General features: G+C 36.6%; 1 protein-coding gene and 1 long non-coding RNA gene across 2 annotated transcripts in view; one reads left to right on the plus strand and one right to left on the minus strand.

The window, feature by feature from the left end:
- Window positions 1–18,926, plus strand: part of ALG5 (ALG5 dolichyl-phosphate beta-glucosyltransferase) — a 36,185-nt gene that overhangs the window by 13,288 nt on the left and 3,971 nt on the right. The window contains exons 7-8 of the mRNA XM_031465924.2: window positions 9,031–9,090; window positions 13,738–13,889. Of these exons, the coding sequence (XP_031321784.1) occupies window positions 9,031–9,090; window positions 13,738–13,889 (212 nt within the window). The remainder of the gene's footprint in view (window positions 1–9,030; window positions 9,091–13,737; window positions 13,890–18,926) is intronic.
- On the minus strand, window positions 1,303–11,474 carry LOC135322783 (uncharacterized). The gene is made up of 3 exons (XR_010383636.1): window positions 11,116–11,474; window positions 1,633–1,750; window positions 1,303–1,534 (listed from the first exon to the last, which is right to left on the minus strand). It is a non-coding gene; the product is annotated as an uncharacterized LOC135322783 (long non-coding RNA).

The following is an 18,926-nucleotide window of genomic DNA, read 5'->3' on the forward strand; positions in this document are numbered from 1 at the left end:
ATTGGATATGTGATGTGTTCACTCTTACTAAAAAAGTTTTTCTTCCACCTCTTAGTAAGTCATGGTAAGCTAAAAGAAAAATGCCGCTGGTGAAGTTCTTGGCTTTGATTTCCTGGTTCTGTCCCCAGAGGACCCACAGAGACTTGCTTAGTGTTTCTCTTGCATTATTTCTCTAGCATGGGGACCTAAGAGTGGGAGAGAGACTGGAAGATGTGAGGTTGCTAGCAGCTGACTTTATGTAATTCTACAGTGGGGGCAAAGTTAGAGGGTCAGACAAACTATAAACAGGAAAAAAACTCTGCACCTTCCTCTAGTGAATCTGGTAGCCGGTGTACTACTCCAAAGAGGACAGGAGTTCTGATGTCATCTTTTTGTTCCTTATCATAATCCAGTGTACTGCACTGTTACTAGAAATGTTGAGATTTGAAGAACTCAAGTATATGATCATGACTAAGCTGTTAATTCACAGCCTGTTCTGGGTACCTCACGACATGCCTGATTATTTAAGGGTATCACAACTTACTTGAATTAACTTGAACTCAATTTATTAAAAATTTTTTTATCAATATGCATGATATAGCACTATTCGGAAGAGGTGGAAAAAGAAAGATAATTGATAAGTAGTTAAAGTTCCAAAATCCGTAGTCTCTGAGTCAACCCAGTGAGAATTATTTTTGAATTAGGACTCCCAATTCTGACAAAGCTTATGCACACTCGGTGTTGTGCTCAGAAAACTTACCCTCTGCCCCTAACTTGCAGAGAGACATTAAAAGGAATCTTCTCATCCTTCCCAACTCAGTTATAAAGCCCCTCTTTACAGTAAATGCAAATCTGTCTCCTTTTAATCAGCCCCTTTGGTTGGTTCTATTTTTTGTATCTGCACAAAACAGTCTATTTCTACTTCTTTGTGACAACCCTTCAGAGTGAAAGCTGTTTTCCATGAGTCTTCTCTACTTTGGGCTGTCAGTAGTTATTTCAGTTTTAAAACAGCACATTTCTTATCATCCTGGTCGTTTTCCACTGAAGCTGGTGAGGATCTGGTTACAACATCACTTTGTTCCCTCTGAGTATTGCCACTGAGCCTTGTCTCCCATCCTTATACTGGTCCAGCTGTTATTTCTGTTCCTGTGTTTCCTTTGCTTTGTCCTGTTTAGGAATGGAAGTGTGCTCTTAATTCATCCCTGTTACACATCAGCATGTTCTGTTTCCGCTTCTCAAGATGTAGATTCTTCTTCTGCCTTTAATGCAGTTGCTCTTCTCTTCTCAATTCATTTAAGCCACAAATTGGATAAGCATGCCTGACATATATTCCCTTCAGCCCTAATGAAAAGTGACTTGAATAGTTCTGAAAATAATGAAACAGGAACATGGGTTTCAGAGTAGTCAAGTCCTGTAATGACTACATGGCTGACTCACTAGATGGCGGTAGCTGCCTTAAATGTCCTTTACAAACAGCATTGGTTTGCCAGGCTCTCCAGCGTGTTCTTCAGTGGCTTCTGTTGTTTTCTTTCTTCACAGCTGATTTTATTTTTAACTGCAACAATAAGAAATCCTTTATCACAGCTGCCCCTTGAACAAGGAGGGGGTTAGGGGCGCCTACCCCACACCTCCCTGCACCAGCCCAGTTCAAACCTGTGTTGCTCAAGGGTCACTGTGCTTCTCACTTGCCATCTCTTCTTAGAGTCACCAGGTCACATGTTCTCGTCTGATTATTCTTGCTGGATGAACTTAATAAAGTTGCTTGACATTTCTGAAAATAATTATTCTTTTAAGGTTCTGAACTAAATGTGTATAATTTAATTAGAGCTTTGTATGACAAACAAATGCAATAGGGATTTACATCTGATTCCAAATATTTTATTTGTATTATTTTAATGTGCAGAGATTTTCTCCCAGCTTTTCGATTTCCTAACCAGTAGTTATTCTACCTCTTGTTAAAAAAATATGCTTGATTCTATGTAATCAAACAAAATATGTGATGATCACTTGTTCAGTGGCTTAACTACTTGACATAGAATAAAAGAAGTCCCTAAACAGGGAAACAGGTGACAAGATGTCTATGCTCCATAATCAGAGAGTAATTCCTCAGGCATGACTTGTACCTTAAATTCTCATTTAGACATACTTTCAACAAGCTTGGCTTTTAGGCTTTTAAGGTCACAGATAATTAAATGTAATGGATATGAAAGAGATGTCGAGTAAAATTACATTAAGAAAAACTATAGGAAACAGATATTAACCACACACACAATTCAATCTGCAGTGATTGCTAACTAATGACCCAAGATGTTCCTTTGACTCCTTGGCCAAGTGAAGTTTTGGTACACCAACATTTCCTATGTGTATGCGTGGCTTGCTTGTTCCTAGAACAGAAGAACATGCCACTTACTGCTTGCCTTTTCTGTGGACCATGTGGGCAGGTCTAAGAACCTGGCATATTTGTTTCACCCCTGCAGTACGTAGGTGGATAACCAAGCTTCCAAAAGGGATCCCTTCACTTCCCAGATTGTTTATTTTATAGACCAGGGAGTTACACAAGCGTTTTGCCGAGATCTTTGTGAAAATCTAACAAAGGAGAATGCGAAAATTTAAAAGACAGTCTTAAAAAACATAAAAAGAGGTAGATTGTATATAATAAAATTTCCATAAGAGTCTGTCTCAGCAGATCACAAAGTGTGTTTCCCAGACCTTCGAAGGGCAAGGGCTGCCTATCAGAGCAAGTGTTTGTTTAGTGCCAGCAAACCTAGTTGGAAAGTGCATCTCTCTTAGACAGGGAACAGCAGACTCTTTCCGTAAAGGGCCAGAGAATACAGGCATTCCTCATTTTAGGGCATTTTGCCTTGCTGCGCTACTCAGATACTGCATTTTTTACAAACTGAATGTTTGTGGCAACCCTGCCTTGAGCACGTCTTATCAGTACCATTTGCCAACAGCATTATTTTTATATATATATATTTTTTTTTATTGAAGTATAATCAGTTTACGATGTATCAGTTTCTGGTGTACAGCATAACAGCATTATTTTTTAATTAAGGTATGCACATTATATTTTTAGACATAATGCTATTGGGGGGAGGGTATAGCTCAAGCTTTAGAGCATATGCTTAGCATGCACAAGGTCCTGGGTTCAATCTCCAGTATCTCCTCTAAAAATAAATAAATAAACCTAATTACCTCCTCCCCCCCAAAATTTTTTTAATAAATAAATAAAACATAGACATAATTCTACTGCACACTTAACAGACTACAGTGTCATAGTAGTCCACAGTGTAAACATAACTTTTATATCCACTGGGAAACCAAAAACATTTGTGTGACTCACTTCATTGCAATTCTTGCTTTATTGTGGTCTGAACCGAACCCGTGATATCTCTGAGGTCTGGCTGTAAATATTTTAGGTTCTGTGGACCATATATGGTTTCGTTGCAGCATTCTTCTTTTTTTAACAATCTTTTAAAAACCACTTTTGGCTCACTAGCCATTCAAAAACAGGCAGCAGACTGACTTTGGCCCACAGGCCGTATTTATTACCCCTTTTCTAGAAGATTCAAACCTTGGTCTTAACAACCACAATTCTTCCTAACCACAGAAATTTTTGTAAATTTAATATCCTCATGATTGTCAGGAGAAAATACTTTTAATTTAAAAGGCAGGGAAGTAACAAAGCACCTTTCATCAAATAAAAGAGAAAAAGAATGAGTGTTGCCAAATTTATCTGTTGAGTCTGAGCAGATTGATATAGTATTTTTTTTTAGAACAAGTTAGAAATATGAATCAAAAGCCTTAAATAATTTACATCCATTGACCCAGCAATACATATCCATTGGCCCAGATTTGAGAAAATTTTTCTTAAGAAAATTAAGAATGTATATAAAAATAAATTTTCAAAGATTTTTGCTTATTTGTTTTTTTATATAGTGGTGTTTTTTAATGAGAGGAAAAAGCTAGAAACAATCTAAAATTTGCAGTACTAAGTTACACTGGTTAAAGTCATTATATAGGATGGTTCTTCATTATACATTATTAAGTGAAAAAAGCAAATTTTAAACATCTGCACAAGACCCTGGGTTCAATCTCCAGTATCCAGATATATTTATCTATAAAGTAAAATGTTAACATCAGTTGTCTCTGGATGGTGGAACTATGGATCTCTTTTCAAATTTGTATTTTTAGATTAATTTTCTCATTTATTTTTAACAATGAACTCATATTGCTTTTGCACAAAAAGAGGGGAGGGAAAGAATTTTTTTAATCAAAACATTTTTTTTTTAATAAATAAAACTTTTCCTTAACTCACTAGTTTGCTTCATATATCAAGTTTTTCATTTCTGCTCATACTGGGTGAATATGACTAATTTTACTATCTGACTTTCGTTTAACTAATTTCTATACTGTTTCAACTTTTTTTCCTGTATCTACCTCATGTGGAGTCAGTTTTGTCTGTTGGAGTTCCATTTCCATTTCAGTATATTTCTTAACTTTGGATGTGAAGTTCAAATAGATCTAGATTCAAATCCCATGTGAACTTGGGCAAGTTAATCCATCCAGCTCATTTTCCTCGTCTATGACATAAGGACACTGAGCCCAAGTTCATAATCCTGAGGTAATGATTAAAATCGTTGAAATGTCTGTCCAGTGTTAGCGTGTGTTTGGCACTCAATAGCTTATGATTATTAACATTAGTCTTTGTGCTTGATTTTCAGAACTAATTCTGATGTTACTTTTTTATAATTGTTAATATAAATTGGATTTCTGTAATTTTTCTAGTCTATTTCTTCTCTCCAGTGAGTTGTGAGAAAACTGAAGCAGTACTAGGAGAGAGAGAGATTCTGCTGAAGCATTTCTTTCTAGAATATATTACAGTACCACTTTTTACTGCTTTTATAAGCCAGCTGTCATAGTAACTAAAATACTCTTTTTAAAAAAGCCGTAAGAAATTCAGCTATTGTCTGGAAGAGCTTAGAAGAAAGAGACTCCATGTCTACATACATTTTCTAATATGGGCAGTTTTTAAAACAAGAATATCCTTTATTCCTGAAGAATAACTGACTACTTTAAGAGCTGTTTAGATGAAGTCCATCTGATAATGAGATTATTATCTTGTATCAGAATGACAGATACACAAAACTCTCTTAAAAGCTTTTAGAGACTCATGCTGAAAGAAAAGGAGATTTTAAAAGGAAAGCATCTGCGTTTTTTTAATTTGTTTTTAGTTTAGTTAAATGACATTTTAACTCTACTCAGTGTCTGAAAGGTAGAAGGATTTTTTTTGCCCTTTTGCTCAGTAATGTTTCTGCTCTTTTTGGATTCAAAGTTAAAGCTTATTTGCATTTTACAATTGAACTTTTTATGTGATTCTTCTTTAAGAAAACTGTTCTCTCCCTTCCTGAGCAAAATACCTCTGCCAGAAAAAGAAGGGAAGAAAGTATTCTTACCAAATTAAATAGTAAGCGAAGTATATAACAGGTAATTTCCAAAAGAAAATGTCGATAGCTAATAAAAACTCCCCAAAAGTTTACCTTTTTATTTAAAAACATTAGATCATATGTGGTTATATTTTCCCCTTATCAAATTCACAAATTTAAATGAAAATAATCAGAACTGGCAAGAACAATAGATGAAATAGTAAAATATCATACTCAGTGGGAATTAATTTAAATAATAATTTGGCCCATATACATTAAAAACATTTATACTTTTAGTATTCCAGTTGTATGACTTTCTCAAAGGAAGAAATCCAAAATACAGTTAGAGTTTTACATTCAAAGATGTTCTGTTACACATCTTTATAATAAAATGAAATTAGAAACAGTCAACACGTAGGTAAATGGTGAAAGTATTGTTAACCTATATGGTGAAATATTATACTGCCCTTACAATTGACACACAGAAAAGAAAGACATGCAACTTCTATGACAAGTTCTTGAAAAATAAACCTGAATTTTATCAAGCCTCTAACTCAAACAGCCAGTTTACAGGAAATACAGAGTACAGAGGAATATGTTAAATGTCACTGGGGGGTGCAATCAGCAAAATCCAAAATCTAACAAACTCTACAGGACAAATTACATGGTTTCCTCAACAAATAAATTACAGGAAAAAAATTTAAAAGGAATAAGAGGAACCCAGGGATAAAAGAAATACCAATCAAATTGGAGAAATTTTATTTGGCACTTGATTTAAGCAAACTGAAAATGTTTATGAGATAATTGGGCAAATTTGAAAACTGACTGTATATCTGATGGTGTTAAGGATTTGTTTTTAATGTTTTAGGTGTGATACTGGTATTGCCTAGAATTTGTTTCAGAATAATCCCCAGATGGGTAGGGTGGTAGTAAAAGGCTTTGGAGGAAGCGAGGTTGGCAGTTGGCCATGTGTTGAGGCCAGATGGTGGGTACGTGGACTTCATGTTCTTACATTCTCTACTCTTGTGTATGTTTGAAAATACCCACAACCAAAAGCTCAAAAACAACAAACCTGAATATAATAAATTTTCAGATTACTTTAAATGAAAAAGAGCATGATATACATGGATAAATTTCAGTTATGATTTTTTTAAATGCAGAGGCAAAAAGAACACGATATACAAAATGTTAACAGTGGCTGCTTTTAGGCAGTGAGATTTACATGACTTTCCTCTCTATAATAGTTGTATTATGTATGTAAATTTATATGCTTGCCAATTTCTTTACAATTAACACATTTTAATTTTATTTTGATGAATGGTTCAAAATTCAGATGGTTGGTCTAAGAACGGATACAATGAACCTAGTTCTGCCCCTCATTTCTCAGTCCCATTCTACACTTAAATCTGATGTATCTGGAGTATGTCCTAGTTAGTATTTGCCTAATTACTCCCAGAAGGAACAGTGTTATCCATTTCTTGTATCTCCATCTAGAAGATATATATATATGTATATATATATACTCTTTATTTGAAAAATGCAAATTGTAACACACTGTCCACTGTTCTGTTGTTTCCATTTAACAATTTATCTGGGAGATTGAGCCTTATGTGTACATCAGAGTGCTTCCTCACGCACAGCTTCATAGCTAGTCCCTTTTGCTGCTTCAGACAGTAGTCAAGTGATCAACTGTCCATGAATGTTTTTTACACACATGCAGGTTTATTATGGGAAGAATTCCTAGTTGTGGAATTGCTGGGCCAAATTGTATGTGTATTTGTAATTGTAACAGTTTTCAAATTGCTGTGCATATAGAGTGCGTATATGGGAAAAACTGATAGGTTTGATTTGCATTGCTAAGCGTTACTGAGGTAAGGATTTTTTCAGTTGTTAAAGAGCTATTTTCACTTCCTCCTTTTGTGAACTCTGTTAAAAGACTTTACCACTCTTTTCCGACTGAGTTGGGTAGTACTTTTCTTAGTAATTTGTAGGAGCACTTTCTGCATTTTGAAAATTGGCCTTTTGTCTGTAGTATAAATTACCATTATTTGTCCCTAATTTATTTGTTTTTTAATTTTTAATATGGTTGGATTTTTGCTGTGCCACACAATTTTTTAAAATTTTATTGTCAAATTCATGTATTCTGGGTTTTGTGTATTTGTGCTGTCTTTGGGATCACTTAAGACTTACTTCTGATATTTTACACTTAAATCTGATATATCTGGAGTATGTCCTAGTTAGCATTTGCCTCAGGTCCATTTAATATGATTTCCAAATGGCTACCAAATAGACCACAGCATCTTTTTTCCACTGATTTAAAATGTCATCTTTATCATACTCTTAAGTACCCATATGTTTTGTGTGTGTGTGTTTCTGGCCTTTCCATTCTTTTTGGGGTGGGAGGGATGTGTTATTTATTTATTTATTTTAGAGGAGGTACAGGGGATTGAACCCAGAACCTTGTGTATGCTAAGCATGCGCTCTACCACTTGAACTATACCCTCCCCCCGGCCTTTCCATTCTGATCCATAGATTTATCTATTTACATTCTAGTACCTTAGTTTTAATTGTTACAGCTTTATAATATATTTTTAAATCCTCTGGAGCTAGTCCTTCCTCACTTTTAGAATTTGCTTGGCTCTTCTTGGTTCTTTTTTCCCCCCAATATTCCAGATCAGCTTATCTAAATCAATGAAAAGTTATCTTGATATGTCCGTTGGTATGGCCTTAACTTTGAAGATTAGCTGGGGAGCACTGACTTTTCAGTCATGCCGTTGCATCCTCTTGTCCGTGGTCACAGTATGCCCTGATTCTTTTGTTTCCCTTGGTTACATTTACATGTTCCCTTTACTTAGATCTTACCATATATCTTGTAAAGTTTATTTATAGATTTCTCTTTTTTATTGATGTTATAAATACAGAAATATATAAAAGATATCTTCTGATTATTACTTGTACATATGAAGGCTGAAATATTATATATCTATTCATCTTGTGCCCTCTCATCTTTTTACATTCTCTTATTGTTTGTAGTAGTCTTTCAGTTGATATTCTTGGATTTTCCAGAATGTAATAATTATATGTAAAATCATACTGTCTACAGATAATCCTTTTCTAATATTACTAATTTTTCTTATAATTATTTTGATACAATATTTTAATTAGAAAAATTATTTAAATATGTGAATTTTGAAATAATACATGCCCCATATATTTAGCCCTGAATAGTGTCATCTTAGTAAATACAGTTATACTTCTTTAAGGTGTACATATTCTGAACTCCTCAATAAACCTTTAAAAATATTTAATGTTACTTTATTGTTTTAATTATATTTTATTAGTATAGATCTTTATCTTTTATTTTTTTAATATATAAATATTTAATTTTATTTATTGGGGGTAATTAGGTTTTTTTATTTATTAATTTTTTTAATGGAGGTACTGGGGATTGAACCCAGGACCTTGTGCATGCTAGGCATGTTTGCTACCACTGAGTTGTACCCTCCGCAACTAATGTTACTTTAAAAAAAAAATCAGTTTCTAAAAAGATATTCATGTTGAAAATAAATATTTCTATGAATGATACTTAAATATGGAAAAATTATTTCATTGCTTTTTTCCTCAGGATCAAATGGCTATTGCATGTGGATCTCGAGCTCATTTGGAAAAAGAATCAATTGCTCAGGTGAGGCTTTCATCAACCATAGATCAGCGTCTTTTTCCTTTTTTTACATAAATATTAGCATCAAATAAGCTTTCATACTTAATCTTATAAAAATGAGGGTCCTTTCGAAAGAAAAGATTGGCACATTTAGGAATTGATTTTTTTTTCCATGATTATACAAGGATGTAGACTTCACTTCAATTTAGTATACAAGGAGCTCTTTGATTTTTTATTTTTAAAGACACAAAGAGAGTCCCCATTCAGTTATAAGGCAAGTTTCTCCAAATGATGCGTTTCTGAACCTATCAACTTGCCTTTAGTTTTTCCCATGTCAGCATACTTAAGTACTATATTTTAAGTTTTATTCAAAGTTTAAATCTTTTTAACTATTTCTCTTAGAAAAGCATTATACCTTCATATTTGTAACATTGTACTGCCCTTTCAGTATATTCAAAAAAAAAAAAATCACTGATGACATTAACCTTCAGGTTGTAATTTATAGATTAGGCTAAAGAAGCTGGAGTAACTTGGAGGGAAAAATATAAACAGGAATTATTCTATGCAATGTTTTTTATTTTAATCATTGTTTCACTTAAAATGTAGATCTAATGTATCAAGCATAGTAACTGTGTATCGTAGTCTCAATGGTTCATCTATTAGAGTGATCAGGTAGATTGAGAATGAAGCCAGACTTTTCAGCATAAGGTCAGAATTACCTGAGGAGCTTTTTTTTCTTTTTTAATGCATATTCCTAGGCAAATCCCAGACACACTAAATCAGACTCTAGCCCTGGGACCAGGAGTCTGCATTTTTAATATTTTCCCAGGTCACTTGATGCATACCAGAGTTTGAGAACCAAAGGAATAAAAGATTGAACCTTTCCCTCAATGATTCTGAAGTAAGACATAAAAAAAATTCCAATTTTTTTCCCCAAGATATACTAATGGCAGAGTCATAAAACCTCTTAAGGATTTTGCTCAAATGTGAGAACCTGAACTCTCCTTTTTTATAAGAAATAAGTTATTTAACATGTTCAGCATCTAGATGTAACTCTATAACCCTATGGACTCTTACTGGTATTTAGAAAAGGTTAATCTATTAAACATAGAAATATCAAACTCCTAGAAATTTAAAACTGAGAGTTTGAGATTAAATAGTCACCGTCATCACTCTACTGATGCACAAGAGGTAAGGAAAGAAAAAGTGTATGTGCATGATGTTCAGCACACAATTTATAACTGTAAAGTACTGGAAATTATAAAATACTAAACCCCAACACTAGACAGCATAGGTACCTCCCCTGGATGAAATGTCAGGCAGCCAATAAAATAGATGATAATGGAGACTGTACAATAACATGGGGAAATACTAAAATATTAAGTTATATGAAAATAGAATGATATTGTAAATACAATGTAATTGTATGAAAAATACGTATTCAAACAAAACACTTAATGAAATTAGACATTAATTTAAGGGTTTCGTGAATAAATTTTTTTTCCTTTTAAAAAAATACATAAATAGGGAAAAAAGGGGTAATCTACTTGGAAAGGAAAAAATGATTGGAGAAAAAGAAAGTAGCAATTAGGAAACATTTGGAGTGATCTAGGCAAAAAAATAGTTGGGATCTGTACTGCTGGCAACAGTAGAAACAAACTGTGTTTTGGGGTTTTGTTTTTAATGGTTTAAATTCTTTTCACTTAGAACATCCATTAATTGAAAGCTCTGAATTTTTTCCAGGATAGTATTTAGATGAGACTGTGCGATGGTCTAAATCTTCTTTTCCCCACTGCTTTTAGCCAGTAATCAAGGGATCTATCCCAGGATCTACATGTTTATAATTTATCTTGTCATCCATCCATCCCTGCCTCCATCTCTGAAAGTCAGTGATTGGTATGGTGCTTTTGGGCCCTACAGAATTGGCTGCTACTCTGTAGAAAAAGGATAAATGGTCCACTGACTAGGGATCGGCAGTCGTCCTCTCAGCCGCTGTGTAAACTCCTGCTGAGCAGACCTGTAGTCTAGGCGATTCTCATGGAGCCGTACCTGCCTTACAGAAGGTCCTCTCCAAGAGGTACACGTCCACCTGCCACGTGTCCAAGAAACTGCAGCATGGCCTTCCGTTTCCCAGCTGCTTGGGTTTTCTCTTAATGTGCTGTCAGTAATATAAACCTTTGTGGTGCTCAGTCTGTGGACAATGTGTAAATTGTAACACTATTAATCAAGATAGTAAACAGCAACTTCAGTAGCTTAACTGTATGGTTTTCAGACTTATCTTTCCTAAATACCTTTACACACATTCTCCGTTCATCCTGCTGTCCGCCCTGTTGCTCTCTTGGAAGACAAACGTGTGTGACAATACAGCACCAATGGAGTCTTTCAGGCATCCTTAAAAGTGTTCATACGCCCACATAACAGTTCCAAGAGTGATGTTTACATTCTCTCAGTGTTCTCAAGTTTCTCACTTTTAAAGGACTCAAAATATAATCCATTACTGTTTGATGTCTTTAGATTTTCTTCGAAGAGTCTCTGCTTAAGCCTTGGGACTTCTTATTAACTTCTTATTTTAAGATAATAAAATTATCAGTCAGTGTTAAATTTCACCTGAATTCCTTGTTTACATTTCATAAACATTAAGGATTATTGTTAATATTGAAGTAGCAAATGTCTTTTTCTTCTTGTTTTTAAATATCTGTTCTGTATGACTGTTAGTTTCATGTAACTATGTCCAGCCCATAATATGTTTTTAGATGTCTTCTAATTTTAAGATATTTTGCCAAGTTTTAAAAATTAAAGAAAGATTCCTCTGTAGATTATATTTTTATGCTTTTAAATATGTTAGAAATCAAATAAATTAAGGTCTTCATATGAGCTCCACATTTACTTTTTAAAAAGTAGCCATCATCCTAAAACAAACAAAAAACCTTCTATTAACGTCCAAGCCAAAGCAGTCATGAATATTTTTATTTGGTAACTAGTAAGCTCATCTAAATCACACTGAAAATCATCAAGGAGAATAGTTTATAGGTATTATTTTTCTACCTTTTCATTTTTATTTTTCTATCTTTCAATTGTTTGTTCCTTTCCTAAGCATAAATGCTCTTTTGGAGGTTTAATCAGCCAACCAATATTTATTGGAAATATTTTAAATGGAAGGCACTGAGCAAGCTGTGAGATTCCCACAGTATTTTTAAGATGAGGTTTCTGCCCTACCTACTTAGAGGTAAGACATATTTACATCAAAACATAACGAATGATTCCAGGTGATAAATGAGGAGTGCTAGATCTTTTCAAAAAGTGTGTTTTAATACCCTGTAGATAAGTGTTTTATTCTTCCTTCCCTTCTTGCCTTGTGCAATACACAAGTGAAATTGTGGTCAGGAAGTGGAAGTGAGTTTTCAGGTCTTTCTCCCTTATTAAATGCATTCATTGAGTTTCTGTTACCAAACACTTGGCTAAAGGCTTTAATATTATCTCATTTAATCCTTACAGTAACTTTGTGAGGCAGGCATTTTCATTCTAGATGAGGAAAGTGAGATTTAGAGAGTGGAAGTAACTTGCTCAAGGTCCGCCTGCTCATTATTAACGGAGCCAGGACTCAAATACAGGTCTGCTCAGTTCAGGGCTTTTTCTCCTGTGTCATCTTACCACTGTTGAGTCATGGTTCTTTCTGTGCCATGGGGGTAGAAAAAGCCATGCGAATGAAGAGTGATGCTAAAGATTATAATTATGAAAAACAAAAGCCAAAAGGAGGAAGGGACCTTTATTTACTAGTATGAGATAGTAAATATTCTACATAGAGTCTTACTGGGAGGCTCATTTGCATAGGTCATCTGTCATTCCATGTGTGTATTACCATAATTATGGAAGATTTTAAGCTATTTTTTTAATTCTATATAGGGAAGTCTTGAGTACAGTGATGACTAATGATCTATTATTCTTATGTTTTAAAGTTTGCAATGGTAGTGAATAATGGCACTATGTCACATTACTGCTAATAACAAGATTAATCACTGTTAACAGTAGTGAATACTCAGGTAGGATTAAAGACTACTTAAGTTAAATATCCAAAGTATTAAAGAACTTAATTGTTAAAATGTATTTAATCAGATATCTGTCAGACTTGGAGAGACTGGGTTTTTGTTTCAGGCTCCTATCTAGTCCGTGGCTTTTGTGACCTCTGCTGTCTCTCTTCTGTCAGTATTCTCATTAGCCAGGTATCGAACTTCAGGTTCAAATCTTAGTGTTTTGTTTTTCCAAGGTACCCTGGTAATTCACCTTTTTTGAAACTGAAATATATTTGGGCAAGGAGGCACAAAATAGAAGGGGAATGAAACATTCTCCTTGCTCAGAGCAACCCCAGACCTGCTTTGTTATGCTTTTGGCAGAGAGCATCCCTGAGTCTCACAGGTAATGTGATTCCTCTTGTCTGACTCAGCCTCCAGGAAGCGAGTAACTACGTCCTGGCCCCACAGCCCAGCTCTGAGCAGTAGGCATCCTCAGCTTCTAGAACAGACTTTGCCAGCGCAACTAATGGAACAGTGGCATTCATATGTAGGATCTACCCAGGGAATTCAGTATTAAGATGCAGTTGTCTGCAGCCAAGTGTTTTCAATGTCTCCTTTACAGATAAATGGAAAAGTCATTTCTATTTTGTCTTTGTTTCAGCGTTCTTACTTCCGTACTCTTCTCATGTATGGGTTCCACTTTCTGGTGTGGTTCCTTTGTGTCAGAGGAATCAGGGACACACAGTGTGGGTTCAAATTATTAACTCGAGAAGCAGCTTCACGGACGTTTTCATCTCTACACATCGAACGATGGTAGGTTCCTAACCAGAATGTGTATCTTCTTATACAGCATTTTTCCAGGTAACGAGAGGCAGCCCCATGTTCTCATAATGAACATCCAGGTATAAACAAAATTGACACTTACATATGTAAACTTAATCTGTTATTTTGAAAATCTAAAACCAAACATAGGGTATAAAGTTATGTATTCACTGTAATTGTAGACAGTATAAATTGAGAGGCATGAAAACATCCTGTTTCCTTAAGTTTCCTTTTTTTCCTTTGAAGATAAAAAGAAAAGCTCAGAAATATCAAAGCAAAAGAAGGAACCCATTTTTTCTTCTTTCCTTTCCTTTCCAGGAGTACGTTCCCTCTCCCACCTAAGACCAGCCCTTCGACCTCTGCATCCCCTTCCACCTCCTAAGAACCCAGTCCTGTACTTTCTCTCTTGTGAATTCAGCCTTTTCCCTCAACCACATCTTTCCCATCAGGTTTTAAAACAAGTGTAAATTTCTCTTGCCATTAAAAATACCCCTCTCCGTTGACACCCCCACCCCAGCACCCTCCAGCTCCAGCCCTCTTTCCTTCCACAGTCAGCCTGTTGTGGGAAGAGGGGTCTGCAGGCACTGTTTCCACCTGCTCCCTGCCCACTCACAGCCCACCCCTCCTCCCGTCTGAGCCTCTAGTTAACCTTAAGTCAGTGAATCCCTTGGTCATGTGTAATATGACCACTCACTGTCTTAACCCATCCACAGCCTTCAGTACTTCTGAGCTCTCTCTCTCGGAACACCCTGTTCCCTCGGTCTCTCTTCGTCCCAGACCTCACCTCCGCTGTCACCCTGTACGGTGAGTAACACCGTCACATGGAAGCCTGAAACCGTGGGGTCGTTCCGACCTTCCCCACGGCCCCTCCACATAGCCAACCCGCAACGAGGCCTGTTGACCTGAGCTTTTATGTCCCTTCATTTCTCTTCGTCTTCACCACCATCCGGGACACCATGTCCTTTGCTGCAGCCCAAGGGGTCTTTTCAGAGACTAAAAGTGATCAGTCAAGAGCACCTGTTCTTTGACTCTTTCAGTGGCTTCCCATTGCCTTTCCGTGCTTTCCCAGGGCCCTGAAGGGATACAGATGGGCAGTGTAGTATCCATTGTATGCTCTCACCCACCTGAGTCTCCACGTGTGGACTCTTCCCTTCTCCCCAGCCCGTCCCTCCGTCAACCTGCCTCACTCTCCAGACGAGATCACGCCCCCGGTTACACGCTGTGTCGCACCATAGCCTTTCCTCATAGCACCTGCCACCTCCGTAGTGCTTTATCTGTAATGTTTCTCCACAAGAGCAAGAATCCTGTCTGATTTTGCTTACTAGTACATCCCGCTGTCTAAGAGAGTGCCTGGCACGTCGCGGGTCCTCGGTATATATTACTGAAAGAATTAATACATACTTAGCATTGGTCCTGGTTCTGTGTGAATTCTCTTCGTGGTGGGAGTCTGCATAACAGTTTCAGGAGATGTTTTTATAATCTGTGACTTTTATGCATCTATTTGCAAAGATCAGTTCTCTCTCTAGAAACAGATGTCATATAATCCTCCCAAATAACTTTAAAGAAACTACACTTTCAGAATTAAAATTATCAGACATGTTTTTAAATATTTTTTCCTAGACTAAAAATTTTTAAGTAAGGTATATTTGGTCTTCAGATTTAGATACATGTTTCTATTATGTTGAAGAATATAATATACTGATAGTTAATGGACTCCAAAATCAGAGAATCTAATTTAAGAGGCCACTCTAGAAGTAAAGCCCTCCCTCTGCATGAGATATTTTTTAATCAGCTATTATGAACAGATCTAGAGTCAACGAACTAGGTTTTTGTAGTTTGAAAGGAAGGATTTAGAAATGGCGAACATTAGGGTTAGCGTTGATAGCTGAAAATTAGGGTTAGTAACTTAAAAAGCATGAAGTTTCCTTGTCAGGGTTGTTCTAAGGCAGCATTGTCCAATATAAATGTAATACGAGACAAAAATGCAAGCCATATATGTAATTGTAAATTTTCTCGTAGCCACAATTTAAAAAGTAAAAAGAAAGATGAAATTTATTTTAATACTGTATTTAACGCAATATAAACATAGTCATTTCAGCATGCACTCGGTATGAAAAAATACTGAGCTATTTTATATCCTTTTCTTTGTACTATGGCTTCAAAGTACAGTACATCTCAGTTCAGACTAGCCACATTTCAAGTGCCCAGTAGCTATGGTATTGTCAGCACAGTTCTAGGGTTTTACGGGTTTTTTTTTTAAGTTAAAGAGCATGCTTTTATTTTTTTCTTCTTTAAATTTTACGTTCATGTGCATGCTTTTTAGTTATTTATGTGCTATTTGATTGACACAGCATTAGCGTGACTTAAAATTTTAGCCTCTCATGTCTCTCTTTGGGATCCACTGACATTTATCTTGTGCCCATAAAGGAGACACACCCCGTACGCATGTATCATCAGCCTGACTAACAGTAGGTACCCTTCACCATGGAAATGTTTCTTCTGTTGTTTTTATTTAAACATCTCTGTTCCTGCACTTAAATAAAAAAAAGACTAAAGAGCAGATTTATTTTTTCTTATGCAACGTAAGTTTTAGAAACCAATTTGTGCATCTGCTCATTTCCATGTAAGTGTCACCTTAGGTTTTTTTTTTCCAAAGGACTTACTTGAAAGATTCATTGAAATTTTTCCCACAACTTTCAGGAAATCCAAGGCAATTAGGGTTATTAGGTGTTAGAAAACATCCAGGAGTATTGCTGAAATTACAGGCATCCCTTTGATTCAGAATTACAGCCCTTGAACATGGGTAATGTTAAATGTTAAATATATATATATAATCTCCATCTTCCACATTGTACTTCACCTAAATTTTTTCCATTTAATGTTAAGGTATAATTTGACCTAATTTATGAGTAATTTTTAAAGTGGGTGGGTTTTTTTGAAATATATATTTTTTCCAATGAACTTTTTAAAGTCCGTGTGTTATGTTTATAATTTAAAGTCATTCCACCAGGCAACAAGAAAATGTTGTCTTTTGCCCCATCTCCTTCCACACACACCCCCCGTTCCTACTTCCTCACCATAGTCACTTTCGTTTCTTTACTGTGTGTCTGTGGCGTTTGCTTTCATATTCAGAAGAGTGGGTCCGCATGGCTTTCTCAGTTTTTCAGTTTTAGATATTACTTTCCAAAATAGGAAATCAGTGGATAAGTATGTCGTTCTCTTGAGCTCCTAATAGAGTTTTAAGATAAGGTTTGCTTAGATCAGTGCTGATTGTTCTTGCTGGGTGAGGAGAGCTCAAATCTGAGCCGTGGCATGCCAGAGGATTACAGGACCGTTCTCGTTGGACTTTCTGTTTTCTTAAAGATAATAACTATCTGGAATTTTCTGCTGGCATTACTTAGCCGGATCTGACTCACTCTGGCTCACTCTCCCTCAGGGGCATCAGTTCCATCTTCTCCTTGGGGATGTCTCATCGCCTCTGACCTTCCTAGTGGTTTCTGGCCTGCACAGCCCCCGTGCTGGGTCTGGTTCTCCTTGGTTCACACCCCATTTTAGTGGAGCACATTCTTTCTTGAACTCCCTAAGACTGTGAGGAACTGCGAGACCCTGCATGTGAAGACGTGTTTGCCTTCTGCCCTCAGGCCTATTTAACAGTCAGCTGCAGAAAGAATTACAGGCTGGAGATCTAGCTCCTCCGGATTTGGAAAGCACTGCTCTGTTGTCTTTGGCGCTCAGCGTTTCTGTGGAAAAGTCCAGTTCTGTAGATAATCTAATCTTGGTTCTTTGTCTGTGGCATGTTGTTTCCACCCAGCTTTGGAAGCTTTTTTCTCCAGAAGGTTTTGAAAGATCATGATTCAAAGACTTAATGTAGCTGTTTTTCATGCGTCTGTTGAGTACTCGGTAGGCCCCCTAACTCTGGACACCTAACATGGCCTGGAGCTCTGAGAAATGTCCTTTAGTCATTTCTGTGACATCTACTCTCTCTCTTCTCTTACAAAACAGATGTAGAACCTCCCTGCTGATGCCATGACTTCATCATCCCTGTTTTTCTTCTTTTGAGATTTCCTCAACTTTATCATCCAACCCTCCTTTTGAATTTTTATTTCTGCTATCCAAATTTCAACTTCTGACAACTCTCGTATTCCAGTATTCATTTTCCTAAATCTGTTCTTGTTTCATGCCTACAGGATCTTCCACTACTTCTCTTAATGTCTTGTTTAAAACTTTGACATTTCTTCTTTCCTTGTATTGTTTCTGTTGCTCCAATTTTTTTCTTTATGTTTGTTTTTATCATTAAAGTTTATCCTCCAGTATCTTTTACCATGGCACCAAAAAGCTCATCAGGGTCAGAGAACTCTGACCCACTGGTGGACTTCACTGCAGATTAAACTGGCGGGGCTGTTTTGTGTGGGTAACTCCCAGCTGTCATTATGTTTTGGGCTGGTCATTCTCACTAAAGAGGGATCCTTCAGTCTCCTGCCCAGCAGACATGAGCCTTGCCAGCATTCACAGAGCTAACTGGAAGAAAGGAGAATCTCAGACAGATTTGCAGTGGGTCCTCTGGTTTGCAGCCCACCTGCACCCCTGCTTACAGAGTCACTTGAGGGCCCTGATGCCTGAGCCTCTGGGGGACCCCGTGGTGCCCATTAGCCTGCTCGGGCATCTCCTACTGTCACTGTCCACTTTCCCTAGTCACCACCTGTCCAGCTGCCTTCCAGCTTTCAAGTTTTTTTTATTACTATCGTCCCTCTTCTTTCTGGTCTTGTATGTTTATCCCATCGCTTTAATGTTAGTGGGACATCAGGAGGGAGCAGTACAGCATGCGTGTGTCTGCCGTGTTTCACAGTCTCAGCACACCCTTCGTTCTTCAGAAATGTATCTGTTTGCGAGGCAACAGCTGTATCAGGAAGTGAGTAAAGAAAACACGGTGGCTCTGCCCTCCCACTTTTGCAGAAACCCAAAGAGTCAACTTAGTTGGAGAATAACCCTTATGCTGCTCCTCTTTATTAGCATGAGGTTCCATACAGA

The sequence above is a fragment of the Camelus dromedarius genome, chromosome 13 (genome assembly GCF_036321535.1).
Source record: "Camelus dromedarius isolate mCamDro1 chromosome 13, mCamDro1.pat, whole genome shotgun sequence".
Lineage (NCBI taxonomy): Eukaryota > Metazoa > Chordata > Mammalia > Artiodactyla > Camelidae > Camelus > Camelus dromedarius.